This window comes from Myiozetetes cayanensis, unplaced genomic scaffold (assembly GCF_022539395.1).
Source record: "Myiozetetes cayanensis isolate MyiCay16 unplaced genomic scaffold, myiCay2020 scf1, whole genome shotgun sequence".
NCBI lineage: Eukaryota > Metazoa > Chordata > Aves > Passeriformes > Tyrannidae > Myiozetetes > Myiozetetes cayanensis.
Window position 1 is genome coordinate 146,623,670 of NW_026086604.1, and position 12,185 is coordinate 146,635,854.

The 12,185-nt window shown below is 43.3% G+C and overlaps 1 protein-coding gene across 1 annotated transcript in view; it reads right to left on the minus strand.

Annotated features, from left to right (window-relative positions):
* Positions 1–12,185, minus strand: part of OXSR1 (oxidative stress responsive kinase 1) — a 90,129-nt gene that overhangs the window by 7,439 nt on the left and 70,505 nt on the right. Inside the window, exons 9-13 of the mRNA XM_050319421.1 lie at positions 10,419–10,467; positions 7,728–7,793; positions 7,364–7,486; positions 2,724–2,759; positions 903–1,082 (exon numbers count right to left, since the gene is read on the minus strand). Coding sequence (XP_050175378.1) covers positions 903–1,082; positions 2,724–2,759; positions 7,364–7,486; positions 7,728–7,793; positions 10,419–10,467 — 454 coding nt within the window. The remainder of the gene's footprint in view (positions 1–902; positions 1,083–2,723; positions 2,760–7,363; positions 7,487–7,727; positions 7,794–10,418; positions 10,468–12,185) is intronic.

Consider the following 12,185-nt stretch of genomic DNA (forward strand, 5'->3'; position numbering starts at 1 on the left):
GGACACATTCCAATAGACCAGGCTGCTCCAAGCCCAAACCCCTCCAATCTGGTCTTGAACAATTCCAGGGATACAGAGGCCACAACCTCTCTGGGCAACCTGCGCCATCACCTCACCACTCTCTCAGTAAAGAATTTCTTCCTAACAGAGCTGACTGCAGTGTTATTTGACACTTTCTACATTCTTTAAAATAAAGTTAATGAAACATAGGAAGAAATAAGTCTAAGATTTATTTTTCAGATCAGCACTGCCAAGTCTCTTCCCTTTGGGTCTGCCAAAGGCTGATGGTGCCCCCCGCCCCCAACAGTGACAGACTCTGCCCACAAAAAATGAACAAACAACTCCAACAAATATGAACATCAGTGTCTTTTATAAAACCTGTGCCATCACTCAGCAGCCTAGCAAGCTCTGCAGTGCTTTACTCAAGCAAACCACAAGACATGTTCCAACTGTCTCAGTAATGATTGGGGTTGACCATTTTAGTCTGACATTTGGAAAACTGAGGTTCTGGTTTCTCTCTCACTTTTCTCTCCACTTTTCCCCACAGATGCCAGTGATGCTGAGACACAGTCTGAGCCTGTTTGTGCTTCACCTTAAATACCAGGAAAAAGCAGCTACCACTTAAATGGGACTTTTTTTCTTACCTTTGACCTCGCCTCAAGCCACAGTCTCATCCCTGAACGGCACAAAAAGTCACTGCTCACCCACAGAAGAATAATGAAAAACTGCCACACCCACACTGACCATCTTCTTTTGCAAGCACTAGCTGTCCTTGTGCAGAAAACTACAGCACTAAATCAACTCCAGACAAGAAAATTCCACGGTTTCAGATCACTCTAGCATGTCTGGAACAGAACAGCTAAGTGCACCTGAAAGCTGGTAGGAAGGATTTCTGCTCTTACCTGGGCTGCTGCTGGAGCTGCTGCTGGGGCTGCTGCTGGGGCTGCTGGAGGAGCCTGACTAGGTGGAGGTACAGCAGTTTGAGGTTGTGCAGGTGCTTGTCCTGCAGCCTGAGGTAGTTGAGTAGGTGCCTGTGCTGGAGCAGGGAGTGAAGGACCTGGAGGCTCAGCTGACGGAAAGAGCTGCAAGTAAAAAGGAGTTTTAATGAGAAAAGGAACTCAAGAGTTCTGACTCAAGCACCAGCTTTCCCAGAAGTGCTTGTTTGCCACATAATCACTTAGAGAAGTTCAATGCCGGGGCATTCCAAGGCCTCCAGGATGCTGACACTGATCCCAAGTTGGCATTCAAGGGGTTTAACGTGTCCTGACATTCGCAAGCTTTACCCATCGGTAAAGAAGGATAAGAAGCCAAGATACCAGCATGAGTGTGGATCTTGGACAAACATTCCACTCTGTGGCAAGGCTGGTGCACACAGATCGCATCCCAGGTTGGATGAGAACACCCTATCCTCCAGTTTCCCTCTTTCTCGGAATCCGAGTCCTACTTACAGTTCCAAGCAGCCATGCTGTCACAGCAGAGCAACCCTGCTTTAACTTGTCTTTCCCTTCAGAGAACAAAACCTAGCAAAGCAGTGAGATAACTATCGACAACTGATCCATTCAGAAAAGTCAGAGTCAGAGCAATCTGGATATTCAATGAAAAGTGAATTCACGGTTCTTCAAAACACACCAGACAAGGTTTAGGATTGGACTTAAATATTAAGTTAGCCTCTTGGGGGGAAAAAGATAAATTAAAAAAAAGTAATTTGAGGGTGGGGAAAAGAGGTAAATGAAAGTTCAATCTTTTTTATCTCTTGTTATTCAGAACAGAGAAACTGATCATGGCACTGGAGCCAAAAAACTGTCAGTTTGATGGCACTTCAGTGTGCCCTCCAGCTTACTCTGATGGGTTGTAAGAAATATAAATCACCTTGATTATTGAAAACCTTGGCAGGAGACCTCCAGATCACAATATATATTAAAGGATGTGTTACAATGGGAAAATTCATCCCAAAGGCATCCTGGTTTTCAGCTTTTTCTTTGAATTTAGAATTTATGTCAAATTACAGTGCCAGAACCATAGTCTTTCTTAAGATCTCCTCTATAAGCATTTCTGGGAAACGAAGGAAGAACAGGAGAGCCCAACCCAAGGCGAATTTCTAGGAGACAGCTCTGTTTATCTTTCCACACAGGTAGGGAAAAGACAGACACAGCACAGTCTCTGGAAGATAAGCAGTCCCTATCACTGAGAGATTAAGATATACCAATATCCCTAATGTAAGAAACAGTTCAGAACTGAAGGAAGACTACAAATTGCAACTGAAGCCTTGTTTGCTATCAAATATTACTACAGATTCCTTTCACAGTTCTGAGCAGATTCTGAGTTCTCTGGTTCCAAACCAGAGAATCTGACTACGCAAACCAGACATCTCAGAGTTGTGTTCTGTTGAGTTTGTGTTGGGTTTTTTCAAAAGAGGAAATGGAAACACAGCTGTTTTGCTTAAATTATTCCTGTGACCAGTTCATTACCTTACAATATACAGAGTTTTGCCTTAGCAAGTGAAGTAGACAAGACATACACCAAACTTACTCCAGGAAGAGCTCTTGGCATTACACAGCCAAGAATTCCTTTTGTGGGGAGCTCTTCAAACAGAGCTCAGCTAGATACCCTAACTTCTCCCTCACACAATATTGCTTTCAAAGCCCAATTAAAGTACGTTCCTTGAAACACCAACAATAACTAGGAGTCATTGTTTCAGGAAGCCACTGTCTATTAGAACTTACCTCGGAATTCTGTACAGGTTCTTTCACTCTGGGAGACTGAAAAACAGAGAAAAAGCTGTCAGTGCTTCAATGAAAGTGAAACTTATTGACTAGGACTTGTGAGAACCATACTGCACGTGAGAAACCTACAGAACTGTTTCAGGTTACATATGTGTATTAGGATGCACAGTAAAAGGAATATCACACAATTTGTTGTGATGTTGTACCAGCCAGAAACATAATCAGTGTTTCAGAATTTGCAGTCGATGCTTCCACACTGGCACACGACACCCTAAGCTGCTATCATTGTTACCCATTAGCAAAATCCAGGACTCTGGAAGATCACTCAGATTGGATCAAATTACTTATGCACCAAGATGGCAAAATCCATTTTAAGCTACCCAAGCCTGGCAGAAAACAATAAGCCACACAAATCTGCCTGGTAGAATTCTGCTAGAAAACAAATCCTCTTTGTACACTTAGAGAAGTAGTTTGCAAACCAACTTGCTTAAGATATATAAAACCTTTGTGAGGTGGGAGGGGGGAATCAGCCTTGGTTATACTACTTTATAGAAGGAATCCCTGGCCTGCTCTCCCTGCCCTTGGACTCTGCATTATTATGCTGTGCTCTTTGTGAGAGAAAGCAGAGAACTGACAGGTGTAGAGAGTTCAGGAGTGAAACAAAGAGATCAGTGGAACAAAGGGGAAAGTGCAGAGTAACGTGACCAACCTTTGCTTATCAGTAAAACAAAGATAACAACATTAGCTGTTTCACCTGAGCAGTAACGAACTGCCAAGTAGGGAAGCTCTGCAATTAAGAGACGCTTAGGCTTCCGACAGGTCTAGTTACTATATGGAGATACACAGGATGGTTTGGTCCACGCTGGGATTAATAAAATTGATGTTCCTTCTCCACACAATGGTCTAACAGACAGGTTGCTATTTGGACAGTAGAAGCTCAGCAGCAGAACATTAAGTCTCATCATGCCACTATCGTGAGCCAGTCTATGCAGCAACCAAAGCCACGACCTTACCAAGTGCAGATCAGAACAATCTGTAACATATTACTAAGAAGCTTCCCATGAGAAAAGGTTAAAAAGTCTTATTTTCAGAATAGCAAGTTGCAAAAAGCCCTCTGGATGGGAGGAGAAGGAACATTTCCCTCACGATGACTGTGTGCAGGCAGTGTCAGGAAAAAAGCCATACAGCTGGAAAGGTAAAGCCTGAAATCCATCTCAATGTGCTCAGCCTTGACTTGACAGTTACCAGGCAAGATGAAAAACGTGGCATTGCTCCCAGAGAAACAGCCATGCTCCACATCTGCAGGCCACAGCTGCTGCACTGTTCTCTCAGGCACAAAGCTCATATCCAAGAGTACCTGGATGTCTCTCATCTGAGAGATCACAGTGTGCTAAACACTGTACAGACAAGTAAGGAAACACTGGCCCTGTCCCTCAGCTAACAGCTAACCCAGATAAATGACAAACAGCAGTGTTGAGAGCTGGTTGAACATGAGCCAGCTGTGTGCCCAAGAAAGCCAATGGCACCTGGCCTGTGTCAGCAACAGTGTGCCCAGCAGGATGAGGGCAGTGATTGTCCCCCTGTGCTGGGCACTGGTGAGGCTGCACCTTGATTCCTGTGTTCAGTTTTGGGCCTCTCAAGAGAAGAAGGACAGTGAGGTGCTGGAGCAGGTCCAGAGAAGGGCAACAGAGCTAGGGAAGGGTCTGGAGCACATGCCCTGTGAGAAGCAGCTGAGGGAGCTGGGGGTGTTTAGCCTGGGGAAAAGGAGGATCAAAAGAGACTTTATTGTTCTCTACAACGGCCTGAAAGGAAGCTGTAGCCAAGTGAGGGTCGATGTCTTCTCCCAGGTAACAGGAGATAACACAAAGGAAACGACCTCAAGTTACACCAGGGGAGGTTTAAATTGGGTATTAGGAAATATTTCTTCACTGATAAGGTGGCCAGACATTGGGACAGGCTGCCAAGGGAAGTGGTGGAGTCACCATCCTTGGAAGCGTTCAGAAAACATGTACATGTGGCACCTGGGGACAGAGTTTAGAGATGAACATGGTAGTTCTGGGTTAACAGTTGGACTTGACAACCCTGGAGGTCTTTTCCAACCTTAACAACTCCATGATTTTATGAAAAACATGGACAGAAAGAAAACAAACATTAAAAGACATTTACCTAAGGCACAAATAGGATGACCTGGGAGGTTAGTTCTGACTAATTTTTGCTTGTGTAATCAATGATGTGAGTAAGCAGTGAAATGGGATCACACAACTCACCAGTGCACAGATTTACTGGGCAACACGAGGTGAACGATTTAAGAGCCTGGAGAACACAACTGCTTTAATTTGAATTCAAGGCTTTAAATGCAGAGAGGAAGGAAGTTCAGTAAGTCTTTCTATCCAAAAGGTAATGTTGAGCCAACAAGCCACCATATTCAATGAAGTGAAGAGATACTTCTGGCTCTGGGTATAGTAAATATTTGCCTACTTTCAGGTGCAGTCCTAGCAAGAGGCTTGTAAAATACATGTTTGTACACATTAAATTCACCCTAATTTTTCTGTATAGTGGAAACAAGTAAAAAATACAAACGCCTTTCATTTATGTAGCTGCTTTTATGCACGTTAGTACTTCAGTATTTTGGCAAGTTAAGTCAGTCTGCAAGGCCTCATTTTACTTTATGGCTGACAGCAACAAAATAGAGGTACAGATGGAATCACGGAGTCACAAAATGGTTTGGGTTGGAAAAGACTTTTAAAGATTATCTACTCCACCCCTATTGCAATGGGCAGGAATAAAAGGTGACACCCACTTAACACAAGTTATTCTATCCAACAACTTCGTTAAAATTGCAGAGGGATTTACAGACAGGTGGAATTTACAGGCTGTGTTTGAAATATGGCCAAAAACACAGGATAAACATAGTCCTCAACAGCACCACCATATTCATGGCAAAAATCGGAAGTCTGGATACAGGTCTTCAAACTGCTTAAAAAGGGATCAAATTCAAGTACCCAGGCAGACATGCAGTGAGGTCTAAGATGCCACAGTGCCCTTCCTGACATCCTGTAACATGTGGGATTCCCAAAGTTCTGGTGGTGTATATACATGGGGTGCCTTCAGGATGGTAATATATATCTGCATTTAGGTAACTCAGTTAAGACTTCCTACCCCAACACCCCCCTAAAGGTTTCCTGAACAGGAGACCCACAAGTAAAAAGGGCAAGCACAGCCCAAATTAGAGCAAGGAGGACAGACAGCAGCACAAGGAAATATGCCAGAGCGTCAAGAAAAAACCAGCTTGAAAAGGAGCTTGTAAACATGTGTGCCATTCTGCTTCTTTCTGCCTAAGAGGAATGAAACAAGGAAGTACTGTTCAAAACACAGTAAACAGGGTTAAGTCATGGTACCCTGAGCTTAGAGACAAAATACAACAAGTTCTAAGTAATCTCTGAAAGAGAATTAGGGTCTCTTACAATGCTGCCTCCTAAAATTTGATCATATTTAAACCTACAAAAGGAACTTAGAATAATTCAGTTTATAAAGCATCAAAGCAGTAGCCACCTGGTACCAAGATCTTCCCTGACTGTGTAATATGAAGCTGGATACAGTAAGCTCTTTAAAAAGTCACGATAATTGTTGTCACAAAGAATGGAATTACTATATCAGTAGTGGCTTTAAAAAACCCAAGCATTTCAAAAGATGCTAAAAAGATGCAAAAGCCTGCATTTAATATGTAAGTGCCTATTCAAAACACTAGCAGAAGGAAGGCTAATGAAAGAGAAATGAAAAAATTTGTAGAGGAATAAATGCTTCAAACCAATACTGTTTTGTTGGGTTTTTCCCTTTCACATTGAAAAGCTTCCTCTAAAAATCCTTCACTGTCTCACTAATTCAATTACAGGATGATTAAAACACAAGGTTTACTTCAAGCCACCTGCTGTAGTGAAAAGGGACCAGGCAAACCATTACAGTCAAAACCCACGCTGCCGACTGCTGGGGGAAGACAGCCTGAAAATTAATTGCAATCTTTCAGCTGATCATTATGCATTACTCCTCTGTGTTCCTGGGGATTAGTCTGGCTTTGAGGGGCTTTGTGCATGTGTTGGGAGAGGGGAAAGTGGTGATTTTTTGAGTATTTTCAAGTGCTTGACCAATCACTCCTGTGACTTCAGGGATGCTGTATGGTTTTCTATCAGGACTAATCGATCTCAGTGGAACTGAGGGGACAGAACCCTGTGTGCCGTAAGCACAGGGCCTATTGATTTCAGCTCCATCCTGGAGAGGGCAGCAGGACAAAACCTCTCCTGATATTTCCACAAGAAAGCATCTCAAAAAGTCAGCACCCTTAAAGGGAATATCCTAGCCCCAGTGAATTAGTATGCTGAGCTGGGAGCAGAGCAATGTGAGAATTCACATTCCCAATTATGTTCAACATCCCTGGATGAGACCAGCTGTGCCCCATAACAATGACAGAAGAGATCAATACAATTTCTTCAACCTTCAGTCTGCTTTCTTTGCCTCAGCTCCAAACTCCATGGCAGGGATTAGAACTTGTTGTGTATCACACTTCAGACCTCGTGCTTCCCAAATATATTTAGACATACGACAAGTGGAAAACGAAACCGAGACAGTGAAGTTTGAGGACTCACCCTGAGCTGTGAAATTGCTGCTCTGCCTTCCTCACTTTCTTCATCTAGTTCATCATCACTCCATTCCCAGCCACCATCTTCAGTCTTATGAAGACGCCCACTGGAGCCTGGGACCCTCCGGACCTGCTCAGAACAAAGACAGGGCTTGGATCAAGCAAACAGTTTGTACAGTTGGTCTCTTTTTAGGAGGAACTGCACCAGAGCATCTTCTTGTTGCACCACCTGCCAGAGTACCTGAGTATTTTATTGAAATGTCTAGTTCTGTGTCTAGAAATTGCTGTACTACACTAATTATCATTAAAAATGTGAACACAAACCTAAACAGTACAACAGTAACAGCAAGAGCCCGGGAGGTTTTCAGTACCTTTTTGGATCTTTCAGTGATTGTTGGTGCTCTCTGCAACATCTTCTCTTGCAAAAATTCTTTATTCTGCAAAAGAAAAAAACACCAAACATTTGCTTTGCTGAAAGTGCCTTTTGATTCCTTCAGTGTCTTTGATAAAGTAACTGTTAAGCTATTTCTAGGAGAAAGTGGTTTAAATGTTTAAACCCCCATACTAACTCCTTCCTTACTCTGAACCACAGGATATGAAGTTTCATCCTAAATTACCTTTTCAGTTAGCAGTGACACTTTCCCCTTGCAAAGTGATATGGAATTAACAACTGAAGAGTTGGATATCATTACAATTTACTGGGAAATACACTTGTTATACTGCAGCATCTGACACCCTGCTGAGGCATTTGGCATTCTTCCATCAGCAGATACTACACCACCTGGATCCAACCCCTTTGCTTTATCTTACTCCTAAATTTATGCCTGTCCAACTGTCAAAGGCAAACCTCAGATGTCAGGCAGGCTGGGACGCAGGACTCCCTCTATGCTGGAGTAACAAGATCGAGGAATTAGGGCAGCAAGATGGAAAGTGGCTGAAAAAATGTACAGCATTTATGTTTAGAGAGGAAGTAAACGCAGCATCACGACAGATTAAATATTGGGAAACTGCTGGGATGCTTTAAAGTATAAAATTTCCTTTCAACAAGATGCTCTAGACTGGAATGTGGGCTCCTGGTAGTATAATTTTCTGGCTGCTGGACTGCAGGGTCAAACTTCTGGCTGGAGAGGAGGCAGGACAAGCTGGGTATGCACCGTGGCATTGGCACTGGGATTTAGCTGGGTATTCCACAGCACACGAGTGAGGCTGGAAAGCCCTGTTGTCTCTGGCCATGCAGTGCTCCCAGAACTCCCCTGCAGTGGTTGCTTGCAGACAGGATGGGGAGTCTCAAGACACATGCTGTCATTCCTGATAGTGGCTCTCAGCATTATCAAACCATACTTTTACATAACATAAATGCATTTAAATTTATGACTCAATACAGACGTGTAGAAGTCGGATTCTTCAGCCCTCATGTTCCAGCTGTCAGTTTGGCAGTGGCTGATGTATGACAGTAATTGAACCCTGAGTGTGAACTGGAACACGTTTTCACTTCAGATGCCGGGTTAAGTATTGCCTCATTTACAATAATGTTAATTTTCTATCACCACACATGCTAATATGTTACTCCACGGCAGCTTAACGAAAGCACAAAGGAGATTTAACATACAGTGAAGTGTAACATGATCCAGAACTCGCAGAACCAAATGGAGAAAGGTCAGCAAATGTGTAAGCCATCCTGTCACTTTGGATACCAAGTCTGCATCCAGCATACAGATGCCCAAAATCCCACCACTGACAGTGAAAACCCAGTTAATACTGTCAAGAGCCCAGACATCAATTAAACATGCCCTAAAGCTAAACTGCTACATTTCATAAACTGGATCACTCTCTAGACTTCCTTGGTTCACAGAGTTATTAAATCACAGAATACCCTGAGACTGAAGGGACCCACAGGGATCACTGAGTGCAACTCCTGGCCCTGCACAGGACAGCCCCCACAATCCCTCCACGTGCCTGAGAGTGTTGTCCAAAGACTTCTTGACCTCTGTCAGGCTTGGTGCCATGACTACTGCCCTGGGGAGCCTGTTCCAACGTCCAGCCACCCTCTGGGTGAAGAACCTTTTCCTAATACCCAATCTAAACCTCCCCTGATGCAGCTCCATGCTCTTCCCTTGGGTCCTGTCACTGGTCATCAGAGAGGAGATCAGTGCCTACCTCTCCATTTCCTCTCATGAGGAGGAAGTACAACCTCCCCTTGGTTGCACCTGTTGGATTTCTGTCACCTTTAACAGAACATCCAGCTCCTCAACAGATACCTGGATGTGGCCACTTCCATTTAAGCATCTTAAGCAAAGTAGTTTTCAGCTCCCAGATTAATGGGTGATGCAGCTGTGCTATCCCAAGCACCGAATCTCTTTTTGACAGTTTAATCTGTATTCTGCTACAAACCCCATGCATTTTGATCACAAACATGCCACAGAAAAAATAAGGAAACAGAAAACATTTCCTCATGCCTGTGGAAATACAAATTCTCCCTTGTATTATTCCTGTCTCCCTCAATAAGACCCTGCACGTTGCACATGCAGTAATCTCCAGGCAGTAATTACATAATGCTTGCTGGCAGTTCACTTCAAGGCTAGAAATGGGAGTTTCCTACTGTTTTGTATCACAGGATCCTCACTCGCCATATGGCAACACAGGGTGAAATAGATTTAGGTAGTCCTGGCACAGTGGGCCTCATTCACCCCTTTGCATACAGACTAATTATAGAGTTTATTAAAATATAAGTTACATTCACTGCCACAGAGACCTTTATGGTTGGACAGGCAGCCAGAATGGAACCATTACAAGAGAAGAACAAACCCAAAAGGCACACTGAAAGACATTTAAATGCTCAAGAATTTCTAGATAATTTCTCTTAATGACAGCACAGACAGGAGGTACAGAAAAGGGGTTTCATTCTGTTCCTTCACAATGACCCATTCAACTCACTCAGCTATGCTGGCCCCGAGTGGAACAGCCCACACTCCTGCCAGTAAAGCTGTCACCACACCTATCATGCTTCTGAAAAGTCCTCTCCACAGCCTCTGCACAGATCAGTTTAGGAAGTGTGTCCTTACCTTTGCTTTCGTGAAAAATTTGTGTCTTAAGAGTTCTGCAGCTGTCGGTCTGTCAATAAAAACAGATGCAGAAAAGACAGTTATAAGTGCTCCCTTTCAACACAACGGTCTTCCACGCTGCTGCAGCTTCTGGTAACATGGCATCTCTTAAGGGCATCAGCTTCTCCTGCACAATTCCCTAAAAATTAGTCAATGCATTCCAAGTGAATTTTATACCACCAGCAGTCTTTTAAACACTCAGTGTATTCTGACCAAAGCCTATTCTGTTCCAAAGCAGTGAATTACTTGGGGCTGGGGGGAGAAGTTGCCTCCTTTTTGATGCTGCGCTTGAGACTCTTACTTAAGAACAGGATCACAGAAACAATTTGCTCAAAATTGAAATCACAGAATCATCACCTACCACAGGAGTGCAGCACTCACTGTGTGCAAGTAACAGCTATTTCAGAGATACCTGATTAAATGTGTGTAATTAGTTCTATTAAACACAGGCAGGATGAACAATCTTTGTCTAATAGAAAAGGAACAATTAAAAACTATTTTCCCCTTGAAGTCAGGCTTTAGAATAAATATTGGAAAGTAAGAGACATCCCTTGGTCAGTTTAGGAGGAGTTTTCTAAAGACTCAGGCCTAAATGAGAAAGTAGCAGCTTAGAGCATTTCCCACACTGCAAACGGTGCTTAAACAGTAACAGAGTTTAATCAGTAACCTGCAAAGGCCATTCATCTCAGGGTTTGTTTCATCTCAGACTACTCTAACAAAAAACATTCATCCTATAGCAAGGGAATCCCTACAATAACTAAAAAGCAACTTCACTCAATTCTCCTCTTTGAGAACCCATGGAATATGCCTCCTGCTCCCAGAGTCAGGATGATGCCAGTGGCTGTTAGCGGTGCTTGGGGAGAGAGAAGGGGTGTGCCACGACCCAGAGCGATTATGTATAATCTGATCAGCACACATCCTAACCTGCAGGGATAGGATATGCTTTAGGAAGGTGAAAAAATATCATGCTGTGAAAAAGCCCCAGCTATCAGCATTTATCAAGCACTCCACTGGATTCATTAAGCATTTCAAGTGCATCACACGATGCATGAGAAGCCTGTGCTCCTGGATCTGACACAAGAGGGAACTGAAAAATGTCTTCATTATTACTATTTTATGAAAGCACTTCTTCCTTTCCAGAATTAAGTTTGCTTACTGAGGAGGAAAAGGAGGGGGGAAAAACACACCCTAAGAGGTATTAAAAATGACACAACACACACACCACCCCCTCAGTACTATTTCCTACAACACTGAGTAGTCAAGATACTGCTCAAGGAAGGCTGAAAGTGTCATCAGGTCACTTAAACAATCTGCATTGATGAAAACAGGCTGGTAAAATTTGCCAGTGTTTTTCCTCATTTCCCCTCCAAACCAAATATTACTTGTAATTAAACAAGTCAAAAACTACGCTGAAAGCCTTCTTTGCACTGGCAAGTTTTAAAAATGTTTATTTACGCAGTTTTGTAAGTAAACACACATTGCCTAACCTGCAATTTCTAATTTATAAACACAGAGCAGTTCTGACTGGGAACAAAACATGAACTGCAGTCACCTGCTGGAGGTGGCAAGGGGAGAACAGCCCTGCCCACACAGTGGACTGGGATGAACTCTCATTAACCCAAATGGGGGATGTGTGCCCCAGCCAGGCACCACGCCAGACATTTATCCATAAAAATAAGGACAGCCAAGAGAATCTGCTGCCACACAGCAAGATTGCTGTGTTCATTG